The 20525-nt window shown below is 44.0% G+C and overlaps 1 protein-coding gene across 2 annotated transcripts in view; it reads left to right on the top strand.

Annotated features, from left to right (window-relative positions):
• The window catches only part of GABRB3 (gamma-aminobutyric acid type A receptor subunit beta3), a 311261-nt gene that overhangs the window by 252831 nt on the left and 37905 nt on the right, over positions 1 to 20525 (top strand). For both annotated transcript variants that reach the window (XM_082244512.1, XM_082244511.1), the window contains exon 6: positions 9996 to 10133. In XM_082244512.1, coding sequence (XP_082100638.1) covers positions 9996 to 10133 — 138 coding nt within the window. The remainder of the gene's footprint in view (positions 1 to 9995; positions 10134 to 20525) is intronic.

The following is a 20525-nucleotide window of genomic DNA, read 5'->3' as shown; positions in this document are numbered from 1 at the left end:
TTTCCCCGCAGCCGGCGGGTCCGGTAAGCGGGGAAAAGGACCGGGACGCAGCTGGAGGGGGGGGGGGCACCCCTTCCGCCATCCCGGAGGGTGATCTCGCGGCGAGTCCGCCGCTGGGACCACCCTTATCGGAAAGCCGATCGCCTGCAGTTTAAAAAAATACCAGGGTTATGGCAGCTATCTGCTGCCATAACACCGGTATTTAGCTTTAAACTCAGGACGTATATATACTATGGGCCGGTAGGGAGGTGGTTAACAACCAGCTCTTCACTGTGCCCTGATTGGGCAAAGCTTTGCACCTGACCAGTGGTCAGGTGCATTGCTTTAGCCATTCAGGGCTTAGAATGCACCGTGCAGTGCGCAGTGCATTGTGGGGCACTCATCAGGCGAACATCCTGCTAAGCACCCCGCAAATTTGGATGTTTCCCGAATGAGTGGTGTGCAGGCTAAACTTATGCTCAGTCCCAACTGCTCACCCAACACTACTCTTCACAAGAGAGAATAAATTCAGTTCAGCTAATCTTTCCGCATAGCTGAGCTCCTCCATGCCTCTTATCAGTTTGGTTGCCCTGCGCTTTCTCCAGTTCTCCTTTACCTTTTTTTACCAGTGCCCCCAAGTGGATTGTATAGTCCAGATGAGCACCCAAGTTCATAACTTTTCATTTATAAACACTAATTAGGTAGTTTGTTGAGGTCAGCATGTACAGTAAATTGGGGACACCCTGTAAGGACATAGTTCCACTGCAAAGCTTGATGTCATCTGCAAACACTGAAATTGTACTTTTAATTCCAAACTCAGTTTCATTTATAAATATGTAAAATGTAAGAGTCCCAACATTGAATCTTGGGGTACACCACTAATACCCTTCGACTATTCAGAGTTTGAATCAATAATTCCTTTTAGGCAATTTTCTATCCATTTACAAACTGAATTTTCTAAGCCTGTAAACTTTATTTACACATCAGCCACCTGTGGAAAACTGTGTCAAACGCTTCAGCAAAATCCAAGTTTACCACGTCACAGCCATTCCTTTGTCAAACCTTTTGTTCACTTCCTCATAAAAAGAAATCATATTTGTTTGACAACTTTGGTCTTTCATAAATCCATGCTGACTATTGCTTAAAATATTATTGCGTAGCGAAAACTCTTTTATGTGTTCTTTGTTTAAACTCCCCTGTATAGAAGTTAAACTAACCTATCTGTAATTGCTTGGTAAAGACTTTGATCCCTTTTTAATGTTTAGGCACCACATTGACCTTCCGCCAATCCAGTGGTACCATACCAGTCTTTAAAGAGTCTCTAAAAATTAGAAACAATGGCTTAGATATAACAGAGGTCTTTAACCACTTTACCGCTGAGTACTGGAATAGTACTGCGGCAAAGTGGCACGATCCCGTCTGACGACGTAGACCTACGTGGCCAGACTCCTCCCCTGTAGGCGGCGCTCGCTGTTTTCATTCACAGCGGGAGTCGGGCCAGGGGAGGAGCAGCGGCGATCGCCGCTGCTCTGCCCCGATCGTCGGGGATCTAGTGTGGAGATCCGCCCGCCTGTGTAAACACAAGCGGGCGGATCTCCTCAGTGACAGGGAGTGAAAGATCGGAGTGTTCAGCATAGCTGGACATCCGATCTGTCCCTGTCTCACACAGTCACCTCCCCCCCCACACGTCAGTAAGCACCAGGCATACATTAACCCCTCCCTCTCCAATAAAATTAACCCCTTCCCTGCCAGTGTCATTTTTACAGTAACAGTGCATATTTATAGCACTGATTACTGCAGTAATGTCACTGGTACCCCCAAAAGTGTCAAAAATGTCAGTCAAGGGTCCGATCTGTCCGCCGCAATGTCGCAGTCCCGCAAATAAAAATCGCAGATCGCCGCCATTACTCGTTAAAAAAAAAAACACCAAAAATGACATAAATATTTCCCTTTGTTAGTAAAAGCAATAACTTTTGTGCAAACCAATCAAAATATGCTTATTGCGATTTTTTTTTTACCAAACATAGGTAGCAGAAAACAAATTGGCCAAAAATTTTAAAAAAAAATCTTTTTTGGGGAGAATTCCATATAAAAAAATGTTAAAAATATTGTTATTTTTTCAAAATAAACGCTTTTTTTTTGTTTATAGCGCAAAAAGTTAAAATCGCACAGGTGATCAAATACCACCAAAAGAAAGCTCTGTTTGTGGGAAAAAAAGGACGTCAATTTCGTTTGGGTACAGTGTCGCACGACCGCGCAATTGTCAGTTAAAGTCGCACAGCGCCGAATCGCAAAAAGTGGCCCAGACGTAAAACAGCAAAATGCTCTAGTGGTAAAGTGGTTAAGGGACCCTTTAGATGCAAGCCACCTGGTCCAGGCACCTTATTCACCTTTGTTTTAAACACATCAACTTCATGAACAACATATTTACTTGCTGCCTAATATATCCCCCTGAATTTCAGATGCCATTTTAACATGGTAATCAATGCTATGCACTTAACCTGTCAGTGGACATAAAGTTATGGATGATCGGTGTGTATATGCACTATATTACCAAAAGTCTGCCTTTACACGCACATGAACTTTAATGGCATCCCAGTCTTAGTCCATAAGGTTCAATGTTGTCCCACCCTTTGCGGCTATACCAGCTGCAACTCTTCTGGGATGGCTGTCCACAAGGTTTAGGAGTGTGTCTAAGGGAATATTTGACCATTCTTCCAGAAGTGCATTTGTGAGGTCAGGCATTGATGGGGATGAGAAAGCCTGGCTTGCAGTCTCCGCTCTAGTTTATCCCAAATATGTTCTATCGGGAAGAGGCAAGTCAAGTTCCTCCACCCCATACTCGCTCATCTATGTCTTTATGGACCTTGCTTTGTGCACTGGTCCAAATCTTTTGGTGGAGGGAGGATTATAGTGTGGGGTTGCTTTTCAGGGGTTAGGCTTTGCCCCTTAGTTCCAGTGAAGGGAACTCTTAGGGCGTCAGCATACTAAGACATTTTGGACAGTTTCACGCTCCCAACTTTTGGGAACAGTGTGGGGATGGCCCCTTCCTGTTCCAAAATGACTGCGCGCCAGTGCACAAACAAGTCCTGACCTCAACCCGATAGAACACCTTTGGGATGAATTAGAGTAGAGACTGAAAGCCAGGCCTTCTCATCCAACATCAGTGCCTGACCTCACAAATGCTCTTCTGGAAGAATGTTCAATCATTACCATAGAGACGCTCCTAAACCTTGTGTACAGCCTTCCCAAAAGAGCTGAAGCTGCTATAGCTGCAAAGGATGGGCCAACTTTATATTGAACGTAATAGACTTAGACTGGGATGACATTAAAGTTCATGTGCGCTTAAAAGAAGGTGTCCCAACCAATACCTTTGGTAATATAGTGTATATATATCTGTATATATATATATATATATATATATATATATATATATATATATATATATATATTGAACAAAATTATAAATACAACACTTTTTTTTTTTTACCCCCATTTTTCATGAGCTGAACTCAAAGATCTAGGTCTTTTTCTATGTACACAAAAGGCCTATTTCTTTCCATTATTGTTTACAAATCTGTCTAAATCTGTGTTAGGTCCCTTTTAAACAGGCGGACCGTTCAGATCCGCCTGTCTGTTTTTTTGGCGGATCTGAACGGATGCCCCATGCATGTCCGCTGACATCCGATCCATGAAATCCAGATGGATGGAAACCCTATTTTCCATCCGTCCATTGGATCGGATTGGATGGGATCAGATGAGAACGGACAGACGGTCTGTTCCCATCCGATTCCCCCATAGAGAACAGCGGGACCTGACAGCTCTGTCTCTGCACACAGAGCGGAGACACAGCTGCCACCTGCCTGCTCAGCGGGGGATTAGCGGATCGATCCCCCGCTGAGATAAACGAAGTCCGCCGACAGACTGCCCTGTGTGAAAGGGGCCTTAGTGAGCACTTTGCCGAAATAATCCATCCACCTCACATGTGTGGCATATCAATATGCTAATTAGACAGCATGATTATTGCACAGGTGTGCCTTAGGCTGGCCACAATACAAGGCCACTCTAAAGTTTGCAGTTTTACTGCATTGGGGCGTCTGGGGGGGGGGGGGGGTCTGAAAACCAGTCTGTATCTGGTGTGACCAGCATTTGCCTCACGCAGTGCAACACATCTCCTTTGCATAGTAATGATCATGTTGTTGCTTGTGGCCTGTGAAATGTTGGTCCATTGCAAGTGAAAGGTTTGCCACCTGTGTGATATTTATGTTTGTGAATTGAAGATTTTGAACTGAAAAATAGTATGTAAAAAAATGATCACAGTTAAAATAAGTCATCAATTTTTTGTTTTGACCATCTAATCTTCACGTAGTTGACCATCAAATGTAGCTGCTGTAGGTAGGAGTGTTCTTTATCTGCTTTCATTCATAACCTACCAGATTCATTTATATACCTTTTTTGACAAAAGGTGACACCAAAATGGCATTCGATAGTTTTCTTATCTGGATTTATTATAACGGAAGTCAACTGCCTGTTCAAACATAGCATATATTTACATAAATTAACTTAAGTGTATGTTGAATGGTCATTTAAATCACGTCATTTGTGAAAGATAATAAAAAAATATTAGTTGTGATTATTTTACCGAACACAGTATAATAGAGAGTGGAAATATGCAGTAGAGGACTAATACTCCAACATTATTCACATCCCATTTGAATAGAGAATATGAAATTTACGTTCGATGTACTTTAATAAGCATGAGTGGCCATTTAGTAGAGCCCCCAGGGATGCTGTAAAACCCTCTCATTATCAATGTGAATGTATGTTGATATGAAAAAGGAGTTTCCTTTTCAATGATTTTTCCCATATACTAGTAAACTCTTGTATATAAACTACTATAAAGAAAAAAATATGTTAAAAATTAAATTATTTTGATAATCCCTAATACAAAACCTATAAAAAAATTCCTTAAAATCTTTATTACAACCACATAATTGAGGAGATGAAAAAACTTTACAAAACCAGGGACTTTAAAGGTGCCTAATGATATACTACATGTACAGTACTAATAAAATTTACCAATTTATAAAAACATTAAAACATATAGCATAGTTTGCCTCACACAACAATTTTTCTTTTTTTATACAAACATATAGCACTATAATACATAATAATTATCTTAAAAATGTTCATAGCATATCTATATTTTACGTAATAACATTTGCCTTCTTCCATTACTTGAACATGATAATATAGATATTCATGCAAGCTTTGACAGGGAGGAATAAATCAATTTGTCATAACGCATTTAATTTATCCAACATACCCTACTTCTTCAGATTCTATGGAACTAAAAACCAAAAGTTAAACTTTATTCAAATTAATAAATTGATATAGCCATATATATTCAAACAATTAATACGAGTCTAGAGCCTGGGGTGGTTGTGGCGTGGTTTAGTGGTCTTTACAAACTGAAACATTTACTAGCTGAGCAAAAAAATAAGAGAGGGTGGTGACGGCAATTTTTTTTTTTTTAAGTTCATTGCTCTCTTAGAAGATTACTGGTAGCAAATTACACTTTATGTAGTATAGTGAAATGCAGATCACTCTCCGTTATTTTCAATTAGTTTCCAAACCAATACCAAGTAGTACATTACATGGCAATTTCACAAACACGGGGCTCTAAAGTGGTAGCCAGCATAGAATGGAGTGATCAGCATCAATAATAAAGGCTTGCCATGTTTTGCGAGTTTTCGCTTCTTAAGGAGCTCATTACATTTATTCTAAATAGATAAAAAGAACAACATTAAGTACCATTTGTAATATTAGAAAATACACCACACCTAAAGATATTGTGCTCGAGGTCCAAAGGTGAAATATTGGCATGCATGAGGGTCACAGACAAATGTGGGGGTGCACACGTTACGAGCACCATAGAAAATGTAAAGCAGTGAGTGTACAGCTTGCATAAAGTGTCAATATTTTGTGTGGCCACCATTATTTTCCAGCACTGCTTTAACCCTCTTGGTCCTGGAGTTCACCAGAGCTTCACAGGTTGCCACTGCAAACTTGCTGGCCCCCTCAAAATAACTCAACAAAAGTGAGTACACCCATAAGTGAAAATGTCCAAATTGGGCCCAATTAGCCATTTTCCCTTCCCGGTGTCATGGGGCTTGTTAGTGTTACAAGGTCTCAGGTGTGAATGAGGTGCAGGTGTGTTAAATTTGGTATTATCACTCTCACTCTCTCATACTGGTCATTGGAATTTCAACATGGCATGGCAAAGAACTCTCTGAGGATCTAAAAAAAAGAATTGTTGCTCTACATAAAGATGGCCTAGGCTATAAGAAGATTGCCAAGACTCTGAAACGGAGCTGCAGCAAAGTGGCCAAGACCATACAGCAGTTTAACAGGACAGGTTCCACTCAAAACAGGCCTTGCCATGAATGACCAAAGAAGTTGAGTGCACGTGCTCAGTGTCATATTCAGAGTTTGCCTTTGGGAAATAGATGTATGAGTGCTGCAAACATTGCTGCAGAGGTTTAAGGGGTGGGGGGTCAGCCTGTCAGTGCTCAGACCATACGCCGCACACAGCATTAAATTGGTCTGCATGTCTGTCATCCCAGAAGGAAGCCTCATCTAAAGATGATGCACAGAAAAGCCCGCAAACAGTTTGCTGAAGACAAGCAGACTAATGACATTGATTATTGGAACCATGTCCTGTCGTCTGATGAGACCAAGATAAACTTATTTGGTTCAGATGGTGTCAAACGTGTGTGGCAGCAGCCAGGTGAGGAGTACAAAGACAAGTGTGTCTTGCCTACAGTCAAACATGGTGGTGGGAGTGTCATGGTCTGTGGCTGTATGAGTGCTGCCAGCACTGGGGAGCTACAGTTCATTGAGGGAACCATGAAGGCCAACATGTACTGTGACACTGAAGCAGAGCATGATCCCCTCCCTTCAGAGACTGGGCCACAGGGCAGCATTGCAACATGATAACGAACCCAAACACGCCTCCAAGACGACCACTGCCTTGCTAAAGAAGTTAAGGGTAACGGTGATGGACTGGCCAAGCATGTCTCCAGACCTAAACTCTACTGAGCATCTGTGGGGCATCCTCAAATGGAAGGTGAAGGAACGCAAGGTCTCTAACATTCACCAGCTCCATGATGTCCTCATTGAGGAATGGAAGAGGACTCCAGTGGCAACCTGTGAAGCTCTGGTGAACTCCATGCCCAAGAGGGTTAAGGCAGTCCTGGAAAATAATGGTGGCCACACAAAATATTGACACTTTATACAAGCTGTACACTCACTACTTTACATTGTAGCAAAGTCATTTCTTCAGTGTTGTCACATGAAAAGATATAACAAAATATTCACAAAATGTGAGGGGTGTACTCACTTTTGTGAAATACTGTATATAAGAAGATAAGAATGCATATAAGAGATAGAGTGAGCGAGAGCTACCACCACAAAACAAGGGGAGAGGGATGGGTTATCCACATACCCAGAGCCATCTCTGCTGAATAAATCAGGGAGTGGGCAGCAGTAACTCATCTGATGGTGATGTCAAAGCATGTGGGATGGCTACATGTGGGGAAGATGATCTGACGGAAAAGATTGCATGATCACATTTACTACTCAGCAAATGGGAAAATGCTTACACCTGTAAACAGGCATCTAGATCTTTATCATAGATTCAATCCCTCTTTGGTGACTCTTATCTTCTTATCTAGAAGTAACATCCTACTTCTCTATGGTGGTGATAACGTGTGCGCCATCACATTTTTCCTTGATCCTCATGTATGCCAATATTCCACTTTTGGACCTCGAGCACAATATTTTTAAGTGCGGTGTATTCAGTAGTAAAATGGTTTACATATTACAAATGGTACTTAATGTTGTTCTTTTTATCTATTTAGAATAAATGTAATGATCTCTTGAAGAAGCGAAAGCTCACAAAACACTGTAGGGTCCTGGGATGCAAGTCTACCCTAGTTAATGTCAGCATTGGGTTGATCAGTTATACAATTACAGTTATTTTGATCTTATATGGTTTTATTGTTGTGTTATTTGTTTTGTTTTGAATAAACTTTTTTTGGATTTTATACACGTGTGCCTATAAAGTCCATGTTCTTCCAATATATATATTTTTAATCCAATACCAAGTAGTATACACATACACAAATACACATACACACACACACGCAGATGCAATATTATTGAGTGACTTTTAGAACCAAGGGTTCAGGGGTGAAAATATGAAGATATCCCCATTGTTCAGACATTTTGTATTTTTGTATATTTCTTGTTAAAAGTGAAAAGCCCTGTTTAATGTTAACTTGCTGTTAACAGGCAATTCAATCAAAGAAAACTCTATTAAATAGCACTTTGCAAAGATCAATTATATGTGGTAACCCTTAGAAATCAGATATCATCATTCAAAAGATAATGTATTCAGACTAATGAAAACAGTTCAGAGATGGTTTGATATGGATTACAGCATATTGTTGCTCTCTGAACTACATGGTTGCATATAATGCATCAAGTGAAAATTCCTTCCTAACTCAGCTAGGGCTAATGCAGGACAAGTAGAGGAAATAAAAGGAAATAAGAATTTTACTATTTTTTCTCTGGTGCAGTGTAGATTTGTACTTTCTTTCTCATATTTCTGGATTTTTTTTATCAGTGCCATAGCTACTTAAAGTAAAATTCATTAGTGATGTCTTTTGTGCCCTCACTGCTGTGCAAGTGCAAGTATATACACCTGTAACAAAACTGAGACATTTAACATGTTTGTTTTGTAGCTTCTACTAGTATGTTAGGCTAAGGAGGTCAAAATTACTCCTGGTAGATTTTGTCCATTGGATTGATGGGAAAAAATAATCTGTGTATTTTATATCATAAACCAATATATGAATATTAAGTATCTATAACTAGTGGACCTTTATGATGCCAATAAATAAAAATATAACATAACAGTTCATTATTCAAAGAAAAAAATGGTTTAAAAAAAAATATATATATATATATATATATATATATATATATATATATACATATATACTGTATATATATATATATACACACACACACAGTGTAAACAAAGGTATAATAGACACTGACAGGGCTTTTCAATGGAGAAACAACGGAACAGTGGAAAATAAACTTTTGTTATGCACGTTTTTGGGCGAGTTTCAGCCTACCTTTCTCAGGGCTTTTCTCACAATCTGAAGTCAGGCTTGGAGAGGCCAGTTGCTATAGGGCCAGAGATGCAGAGTTTAAGTATTCACCAGAGCTTCTGAGATGGTGGAGGTAGGTTTTGCTGCCTGGTAATATCAGGTTGTTGTCCTCAGGATCACTCCACCAGGAGATGAGCAGGTCGGGGTCCAATAGTAGATGTAGCAGGTAGGGATAAGTAGAAGTGTATTCAGTAAACAAGCCAAAGGTCGGTAACGAGTAGTTGCAGGTTGGGATTAAGCAGAAGCGTAGTCGAGGAACAAGCCAGGGGTTAATAAGGAGAGGTAGTGAAGATACAGGCGGCAGCAGGACCAACAAGAGAGAAATATTGGCTAGAGGGAGCACAATAATCTGGCAAACAGGAAGTGCAAAGATTTGGTTTAAATGGGAAGAGCAAACAGTTCAAGGTTCAAGAAAAACAGGGTTCAAGGCAAGATCATGCTAGTAATTGTCCAAGGAGCTGTCCAGCATCCAAAAAAAGAGACTTTACCAGAGACAACAGAGTTTGTAGGCTCAGATCTGGACCCTGACAGCCTTTCTCAAAGTGGGCTGAGACTCGACGACACATCGGCATAATAAAAAGCCTATATGCCCATCTTACCTTTGCTTGTGCTACTTACCGTGTGTTGAGAACCCACACAGATTGGGTGCTGGAAACATTTTCTAGTTACTAGTATACTAATATATTCTGTAAAGATACATCTTTTCGTGCACATGGTACTGAATTGTGTTTTTTTATGTTAATGAAAATTGCTTATTTTGTGTATACTTTTCAGATGGCTATACAACAGATGACATTAAGTTCTACTGGAGAGGAGGCAAGAATGCTGTAACTGGTGTTGAGAGGATAGAGCTTCCTCAATTTTCCATAATGGATCATAAGTTAGTGTCCAGGAATGTTGTGTTTGCCACAGGTAAGAGTTGAACATGTATTATATTTAACCAAACAAAAAACAAAATACTTTTCTCTTTAGTACCATACATTCTTATAGGTCATGCTATGTTGTTGGCAGCTAACGATCAATGCATACACTGCAGAAATAGGAGCACGTTTGGTTAGAGAAGGTAAAAAGCAATGATGGTGCAAACTGTACAGTAATTGATAGTAAACCAATCAGATATCAGTTCCATGTATAAGGGCAGTAAGAAACTGAATTATTTGTTGTTATGAACTACTGTCATTTGCCCATCATTATAGTTCGTATTTGATAAAATCATATCAATTATAGAGTTATGGTATATGATTAGGGTTGAGCGGACACCTAGATGTCCGTGTTCGACGGGTTCGGCCGAACTTTAAAAAAAAGTCCGGGTCCGTGTCCCGGACTTTTACCGAACTTTTCCCGGACACCGAACCCCATTGAAGTCAATGGGGACCCGAACTTTAAGGCACTAAAATGGCTCTAAAACACCAAAGGAAAGGGCTAGAGTGCTGCAAATGGCAGCAAAACGTAATTAAGAGCATGGCAAGTGCTCTGCAAACAAATGTGGATAGGGAAATAACTTAAAACAACAAAAAAAAACAGAAAAATAAAACAATGTTCTTCTTCATCTCTGAAGGACGAGGCCCATATGGAGTAGGAGGGAGGTTGAGGTGGTGGTGGATGTGGCAGTGACATAGGCGTGCGCACAGGGTGTGCTGGGTGTGCCTGGGCACACCCTAATCACCTAGGGCACATAGCATTGCCAGTGAGGAGATGGGAAAGATCTCCCTGGGACCTGCTCTGCTCTATTTCTCCTTGCCTACAGGTACATGGCCCCGATACATTACTCTCCCTGCTGGCAAACACATGCATGTGTATTTCAACTTTGGGGTGCACACCTTAATGCAATAGGCTGTGCACACCTATGGGCGGTGTAGGTGGAAGCGGCGGTGGAGGAGGACCAGGGCCGGATTAACAGCATCATGGGCTTGGTGCTGAGGATTTTGAAGGGCCTTAGGGCCGTGCCTTGCCATGCACCCAGAGGAGGAAGGGTGCAGCCATGCATGCCTAATTCAACATGGGATGCTGTCTCTGAAGCCCATAAACACATCCATGCATCGCCAACTGTCCCTCCTTGTCCGGCCTTCACGCTGTGTGGGGAGGTTCTGAGGGTGCTGCCTGGGGAAGCGAGCATAGAAGCCAGACTTCTGTGTTTACAAGTGACAGAAGAGCGGTAACAGTGAATATGGCCAACCCGGGGCCTATATAAAAGGTAGGGGCCTGGAGCTGCAGCTCCAATAGCCCCTACATTAATCTGGCCCTGAGGAGGAGGACGAGGTAGCCAACACTGCTTCTTTTCACAAATTTTAAATGAGGGTACACCCCAAAAGAGTGAGAAAGAGCAAAAATGGAACAATGGGTGGGTAAGGTCGGTATCCATTGCTATTCTGCATAAGGTACGGAAAAGTCCCGTGGGATCCATGCCTGGTTCATTTTAATGAACGTGAGCTTGTCCACATTGTCTCTGGACAGGCGGCTGCGCTTGTCTGTTATAACGCCCCCAGCCGTGCTAAATACCCGTTCAGATAATACACTGGCTGCAGGGCACGCCAGCACCTCCAAGGCGTAAAGGGCAAGCTCAGGCCATGTGCCCAATTTGGAGACCCAGAAGTTGAAGGGGGCAGACCCGTCATTCACTACATGTAGGCGTGTGCACACATACTGCTCCACCATGTTGGTAAAATGCTGCCTCCTGCTAAGACGTTCCATCTGAGCTGCTGGTGCTGCTGTTTGTTGTGGCGTGCTGACAAAGCTTTTCCACATTTCGGCCATGCTAACCCTGCCTTCTGAGGTGCTGGCGGTGCCCTGGTTGCGTTGGCGACCTCCTCCTCCTCCTCCTCTGCCTTGTGCTTCCACTGTGGCCCCGCTGTCAGATGGGAATGCCAGCAGCATGGCGTCTACCAGCGTGCGCTTGTACTCGCGCATCTTGCGATCGCGCTCCAGTGAGTGAATTAAGGACGGTACGTTGTCCTTGTAACGGGGATCCAGCAGCGTGGCCACCCAGTAATCAGCACAAGTTAGAATGTGGGCAACTCGGCGGTCGTTGTGGAGACACTGCAGCATGTAATCGCTCATGTGTGCCAGGCTGCCCAGAGGCAACGAAAGGCTGTCCTCTGTGGGAGGTGTATGGTCCGTGTCCTCTGTATCCCCCCAGCCACGCACCAGTGATGGCCATGAGCTGGCCTGGGTGCCACCCTGCTGTGAACATGGTTCCATCTCCTCCTCCAGCTCCTCCTCCTCCTCATCCTCCTCATCCTCCAGAACTGTGCCCCTGCTGGACAATTGCGTCCCTGGCGTTTGCGTGTGCAGGAACCCACCCTCGGAGCCCCTTGCGAATGACTGCCCTGAAAGCCTTGGAAATGTTACCTCTTCATCCTCCTCCTCCTCCTCATCCTGTGCCACATCCTCTTCCATCATCGCCCGAATTGTTTTTTCAAGGAGGCATAGAAGTGGGATAGTTAAGCTGAGAACGGCGTCATTGCCACTGGCCATGTTGGTGGAGTACTCAAAACAGCGCAACAAGGCACACAGGTCTCGCATGGAGGCCCAGTTATTGGTGGTGAAGTGGTGCTGTTCCGCAGAGCGACTCACGCGTGCGTGCTGCAGCTGAAACTCCACTATGGCCTGCTGCTGCTCGCACAGTCTTTCCAGCATGTGCAAGGTGGAGTTCCACCTTGTGGGCACGTCACATATGAGGCGGTGAGCGGGAAGGCCGAAGTTACGCTGCAGCGCTGCCAGGCGAGCAGCAGCAGGGTGAGAACGCCGAAAGTGCGCACAAACGGCCCGCACTTTCTGCAGCAGCTCTGACATATCGGGGTAGTTTTTAAGGAACCTCTGCACCACCAAATTCAGCACATGCGCCAGGCAAGGGATGTGCGTCAAACCGGCTAGGCCCAGAGCTGCTATGAGATTTCGCCCGTTATCGCACACCACCAGGCCGGGCTTGAGGCTCGCTGGCAGCAACCACTCATTTGTCTGCTGTTCCATGCTCCTCCACAACTCCTGCGCGGTGTGTGGTTTGTCCCCCAAACAGGCAAGTTGTAAAACTGCCTGCTGTCGTTTACCCCTGGCCGTGCTGAAGTTGGTGGTGAAGGTGTTACGCTGTCCGGATGAGGAGGCGGTAGAGGATGAGGAAGCGGAGTAGGAGGAGTTAGGAACAGGAGGCAAACTGAAGCGCCCTGCAATCCTCGGTGGTGGAAGGACATGCGCCAAATTGCTATCCGCCTCAGGCCCATCCGCCACTGCATTTACCCAGTGTGCCGTTAGGGAGATATAACGCCCCTGACCGTGCTTACTGGTCCACGTATCCGTAGTTAGGTGGACCTTGGCACAGATGGCGTTGCGCAGTGCACACCTGATTTTTTCCCCCACTTGGTTGTGCAGGGAAGGGATGGCTTGCCTGGAAAAGTAGTGGCGGCTGGGCACGACGTACTGTGGGACAGCCACCGACATAAGGTTTTTAAAACTGTGCGTCTCCACCAGACGGAATGACAGCATTTCAAAGGCCAATAATTTTGAAATGCTGGCATTCAGGGCCAGGGATCGCGGGTGGGTAGGGGGGTACTTCCTCTTCCTCTCAAGTGTTTGGGAGATGGAAAGCTGAACGCTTCCACGGGACATTGTGGAGATGGTTGTTGGTGACCCAGGTGGTGGTGTTGCTGACAGATCGTCTGTTTGCGGGGTGGCAGGTGCCGGTATCACTACAGATGTGGCTGGAGCGGCCGAGACTGCAGCAGAAGAGGAAGCAGGATGAGCCAGAGACGTTTCTTGGTTTTGAAGGTGTGTACTCCACTGCAGCTCGTGCTTTGCACTTAGATGCCTGATCATGCAGGTTGTGCTCAGGTTGAGAAGGTTCATGCCTCGCTTCAAGCTCTGATTGCACAGGGTGCAAACCACTCGTGTCCTGTCATCAGCACATTTTCTAAAGAACTTCCACGCTAGAGAACTCCTTTGAGCTGACTTTGGTGCGCTCGTTCCCTTGCTGCGTTGGGCAGTAGCGGGCGTAGTGTCTAGGGCACGGCCGCTCCGCTTCTGCACCCTGCTCCCTCTTCTGCTGTGCTGGTGGCTCTGTGCGACCACCGCCTCTTCCTCCAAACTACTCAGTTCACCTGCATGACGTTCATTCCATGTGGGGTCGAGGACCTCATCGCCCTCCACATCATCTTCCACCCAGTCTTCACCCCTGCCCTCCTTGTCGGTCTCCACAATGCTGAACGCCGCAGCAGTTGGCACCTGCGTTTCGTCATCATCGGAGACGTGCTGCGATGATCCTTGCATGTACTCATCTTGAGAAATAAGTGGTTGGGCATCGCTGCACTCAATCTCTTCCACTTCTGGGGCAGGGCTAGGTGGATGGCCCTGGGAAACCCTGCTGACAGAGTCCTCAAAAAGAATAAGAGACTGCTGTATGGCTTGGGGCTCAGACTGCTGGCCTGATTTGCAAGGGGGTGAGGTGAAAGACGGTTGGACATTGGCTGCAGGTGCCAACTCTGACCTTTCTGCAGTAGACTGGGTGGGAGACAATGTGAAGGAACTGGAGGCACTGTCAGCAGCAAACCAATCTACTATCGCCTCAACTTGTTCTGGCCTCATCACTTCTAGGGGCGTTTGATGCCCTACCAAATACTGATGCAGGTTCTGTCGCCTACTCACACTTGAGGAAGGTGTTTCACTTGTGCGTGTAGCTGGCACAGATCGACCATGTCCTCTCCTTGCAACAGGAGCTCTACCAGCAGCACCACGACCCAGGCCACGGCCCTTATTTGACGGTCTCCTCATATTTCTGTAATTTAAGATCTTGCCCTAGAAAGGTTTTTATTGAATAGCGGAATAGAAAATATGATCCAAAAAAAGTGTATGTATATCACACGTACACAACCACACTAGGCCCCAATTACTATTGTTTGTACCCCTAAAAGGCTAGATGAGGAGTAGGGGGGGTATGGAACAGGCAGCACCCTCAAACCTTCAGAAGTATGAGATGAACCCCAACAACTTGGAAAGGTGGATCTCTCTCACACGTACCGACACAGACTATCCCGCAATTCAATTGATCCTCAAAGGTTTTTATTGAATAGCGGAATAGGAAATATGATCAAAAAAAGTGTATGTATCTCGCACGTACACAACCACACTAGGCCCCAATTACTATTGTTTGTACCCCTAAAAGGCTAGATGAGGAGTAGGGGGGGTATGGAACAGGCAGCACCCTCAAACCTTCAGAAGTATGAGATGAACCCCAACAACTTGGAAAGGTGGATCTCTCTCACACGTACCAACACAGACTATCCCCCAATTTAACTGATCCCCAAAGGTTTTTGATTAAATAGCGGAATAGAAAATATGATCCCAAAAAAGTGTATGTATATCACACGTACACAACCACACTAGGCCCCAATTACTATTGTTTGTACCCCTAAAAGGCTAGGAGTAGGGGGAGTATGGAACAGGCAGCACCCTCAAACCTTCAGAAGTATGAGATGAACCCCAACAACTTGGAAAGGTGGATCTCTCTCACACGTACCAACACAGACTATCCCCCAATTTAACTGATCCCCAAAGGTTTTTGATTAAATAGCAGAATAGAAAATATGATCCCAAAAAAGTGTATGTATATCACACGTACACAACCACACTAGGCCCCAATTACTATTGTTTGTACCCCTAAAAGGCTAGGAGTAGGGGGAGTATGGAACAGGCAGCACCCTCAAACCTTCAGAAGTATGAGATGAACCTCAACAACTTGGAAAGGTGGATCTCTCTCACACGTACCAACACAGACTATCCCCCAATTTAACTGATCCCCAAAGGTTTTTGATTAAATAGCGGAATAGAAAATATGATCCCAAAAAAGTGTATGTATATCACACGTACACAACCACACTAGGCCCCAATTACTATTGTTTGTACCCCTAAAAGGCTAGGAGTAGGGGGAGTATGGAACAGGCAGCACCCTCAAACCTTCAGAAGTATGAGATGAACCCCAACAACTTGGAAAGGTGGATCTCTCTCACACGTACCGACACAGACTATCCCGCAATTCAATTGATCCTCAAAGGTTTTTATTGAATAGCGGAATAGGAAATATGATCAAAAAAAGTGTATGTATCTCGCACGTACACAACCACACTAGGCCCCAATTACTATTGTTTGTACCCCTAAAAGGCTAGGAGTAGGGGGGGTATGGAACAGGCAGCACCCTCAAACCTTCAGAAGTATGAGATGAACCCCAACAACTTGGAAAGGTGGATCTCTCTCACACGTACCGACACAGACTATCCCGCAATTCAATTGATCCTCAAAGGTTTTTATTGAATAGCGGAATAGGAAATATGATCAAAAAAAGTGTATGTATCTCGCACGTACACAACCACACTAGGCCCCAATTACTATTGTTTGTACCCCTAAAAGGCTAGATGAGGAGTAGGGGGGGTATGGAACAGGCAGCACCCTCAAACCTTCAGAAGTATGAGATGAACCCCAACAACTTGGAAAGGTGGATCTCTCTCACACGTACCGACACAGACTATCCCGCAATTCAATTGATCCTCAAAGGTTTTTATTGAATAGCGGAATAGGAAATATGATCAAAAAAAGTGTATGTATCTCGCACGTACACAACCACACTAGGCCCCAATTACTATTGTTTGTACCCCTAAAAGGCTAGATGAGGAGTAGGGGGGGTATGGAACAGGCAGCACCCTCAAACCTTCAGAAGTATGAGATGAACCCCAACAACTTGGAAAGGTGGATCTCTCTCACACGTACCAACACAGACTATCCCCCAATTTAACTGATCCCCAAAGGTTTTTGATTAAATAGCGGAATAGAAAATATGATCCCAAAAAAGTGTATGTATATCACACGTACACAACCACACTAGGCCCCAATTACTATTGTTTGTACCCCTAAAAGGCTAGGAGTAGGGGGAGTATGGAACAGGCAGCACCCTCAAACCTTCAGAAGTATGAGATGAACCCCAACAACTTGGAAAGGTGGATCTCTCTCACACGTACCAACACAGACTATCCCCCAATTTAACTGATCCCCAAAGGTTTTTGATTAAATAGCGGAATAGAAAATATGATCCCAAAAAAGTGTATGTATATCACACGTACACAACCACACTAGGCCCCAATTACTATTGTTTGTACCCCTAAAAGGCTAGGAGTAGGGGGAGTATGGAACAGGCAGCACCCTCAAACCTTCAGAAGTATGAGATGAACCTCAACAACTTGGAAAGGTGGATCTCTCTCACACGTACCAACACAGACTATCCCCCAATTTAACTGATCCCCAAAGGTTTTTGATTAAATAGCGGAATAGAAAATATGATCCCAAAAAAGTGTATGTATATCACACGTACACAACCACACTAGGCCCCAATTACTATTGTTTGTACCCCTAAAAGGCTAGGAGTAGGGGGAGTATGGAACAGGCAGCACCCTCAAACCTTCAGAAGTATGAGATGAACCCCAACAACTTGGAAAGGTGGATCTCTCTCACACGTACCAACACAGACTATCCCCCAATTTAACTGATCCCCAAAGGTTTTTGATTAAATAGCGGAATAGAAAATATGATCCCAAAAAAGTGTATGTATATCACACGTACACAACCACACTAGGCCCCAATTACTATTGTTTGTACCCCTAAAAGGCTAGGAGTAGGGGGAGTATGGAACAGGCAGCACCCTCAAACCTTCAGAAGTATGAGATGAACCCCAACAACTTGGAAAGGTGGATCTCTCTCACACGTACCAACACAGACTATCCCCCAATTTAACTGATCCCCAAAGGTTTTTGATTAAATAGCGGAATAGAAAATATGATCCCAAAAAAGTGTATGTATATCACACGTACACAACCACACTAGGCCCCAATTACTATTGTTTGTACCCCTAAAAGGCTAGGAGTAGGGGGAGTATGGAACAGGCAGCACCCTCAAACCTTCAGAAGTATGAGATGAACCCCAACAACTTGGAAAGGTGGATCTCTCTCACACGTACCAACACAGACTATCCCCCAATTTAACTGATCCCCAAAGGTTTTTGATTAAATAGCGGAATAGAAAATATGATCCCAAAAAAGTGTATGTATATCACACGTACACAACCACACTAGGCCCCAATTACTATTGTTTGTACCCCTAAAAGGCTAGGAGTAGGGGGAGTATGGAACAGGCAGCACCCTCAAACCTTCAGAAGTATGAGATGAACCTCAACAACTTGGAAAGGTGGATCTCTCTCACACGTACCAACACAGACTATCCCCCAATTTAACTGATCCCCAAAGGTTTTTGATTAAATAGCGGAATAGAAAATATGATCCCAAAAAAGTGTATGTATATCACACGTACACAACCACACTAGGCCCCAATTACTATTGTTTGTACCCCTAAAAGGCTAGGAGTAGGGGGAGTATGGAACAGGCAGCACCCTCAAACCTTCAGAAGTATGAGATGAACCCCAACAACTTGGAAAGGTGGATCTCTCTCACACGTACCAACACAGACTATCCCCCAATTTAACTGATCCCCAAAGGTTTTTGATTAAATAGCGGAATAGAAAATATGATCCCAAAAAAGTGTATGTATATCACACGTACACAACCACACTAGGCCCCAATTACTATTGTTTGTACCCCTAAAAGGCTAGGAGTAGGGGGAGTATGGAACAGGCAGCACCCTCAAACCTTCAGAAGTATGAGATGAACCTCAACAACTTGGAAAGGTGGATCTCTCTCACACGTACCAACACAGACTATCCCCCAATTTAACTGATCCCCAAAGGTTTTTGATTAAATAGCGGAATAGAAAATATGATCCCAAAAAAGTGTATGTATATCACACGTACACAACCACACTAGGCCCCAATTACTATTGTTTGTACCCCTAAAAGGCTAGGAGTAGGGGGAGTATGGAACAGGCAGCACCCTCAAACCTTCAGAAGTATGAGATGAACCTCAACAACTTGGAAAGGTGGATCTCTCTCACACGTACCAACACAGACTATCCCCCAATTTAACTGATCCCCAAAGGTTTTTGATTAAATAGCGGAATAGAAAATATGATCCCAAAAAAGTGTATGTATATCACACGTACACAACCACACTAGGCCCCAATTACTATTGTTTGTACCCCTAAAAGGCTAGGAGTAGGGGGAGTATGGAACAGGCAGCACCCTCAAACCTTCAGAAGTATGAGATGAACCCCAACAACTTGGAAAGGTGGATCTCTCTCACACGTACCAACACAGACTATCCCCCAATTTAACTGATCCCCAAAGGTTTTTGATTAAATAGCGGAATAGAAAATATGATCCCAAAAAAGTGTATGTATATCACACGTACACAACCACACTAGGCCCCAATTACTATTGTTTGTACCCCTAAAAGGCTAGGAGTAGGGGGAGTATGGAACAGGCAGCACCCTCAAACCTTCAGAAGTATGAGATGAACCCCAACAACTTGGAAAGGTGGATCTCTCTCACACGTACCAACACAGACTATCCCCCAATTTAACTGATCCCCAAAGGTTTTTGATTAAATAGCGGAATAGAAAATATGATCCCAAAAAAGTGTATGTATATCACACGTACACAACCACACTAGGCCCCAATTACTATTGTTTGTACCCCTAAAAGGCTAGGAGTAGGGGGAGTATGGAACAGGCAGCACCCTCAAACCTTCAGAAGTATGAGATGAACCCCAACAACTTGGAAAGGTGGATCTCTCTCACACGTACCAACACAGACTATCCCCCAATTTAACTGATCCCCAAAGGTTTTTGATTAAATAGCGGAATAGAAAATATGATCCCAAAAAAGTGTATGTATATCACACGTACACAACCACACTAGGCCCCAATTACTATTGTTTGTACCCCTAAAAGGCTAGGAGTAGGGGGAGTATGGAACAGGCAGCACCCTCAAACCTTCAGAAGTATGAGATGAACCCCAACAACTTGGAAAGGTGGATCTCTCTCACACGTACCAACACAGACTATCCCCCAATTTAACTGATCCCCAAAGGTTTTTGATTAAATAGCGGAATAGAAAATATGATCCCAAAAAAGTGTATGTATATCACACGTACACAACCACACTAGGCCCCAATTACTATTGTTTGTACCCCTAAAAGGCTAGATGAGGAGTAGGGGGAGTATGGAACAGGCAGCACCCTCAAACCTTCAGTATGAGATTGTGTTCACTGTACCCCACAAAGATTGAGTTCACTGCACCCCACAATGATTGTGTTCACTGCACCCCACAAAGATTGTGTTCACTGCACCTCACAAAGATTGTGTTCACTGTACCCCCCAAAG

This window comes from Pelophylax lessonae, assembly GCF_965119305.1.
Source record: "Pelophylax lessonae genome assembly, chromosome: 2".
Lineage (NCBI taxonomy): Eukaryota > Metazoa > Chordata > Amphibia > Anura > Ranidae > Pelophylax > Pelophylax lessonae.
The sequence above is the reverse complement of the archived record's forward strand: the minus strand, read 5'-3'. Positions and strand labels throughout refer to the sequence as shown.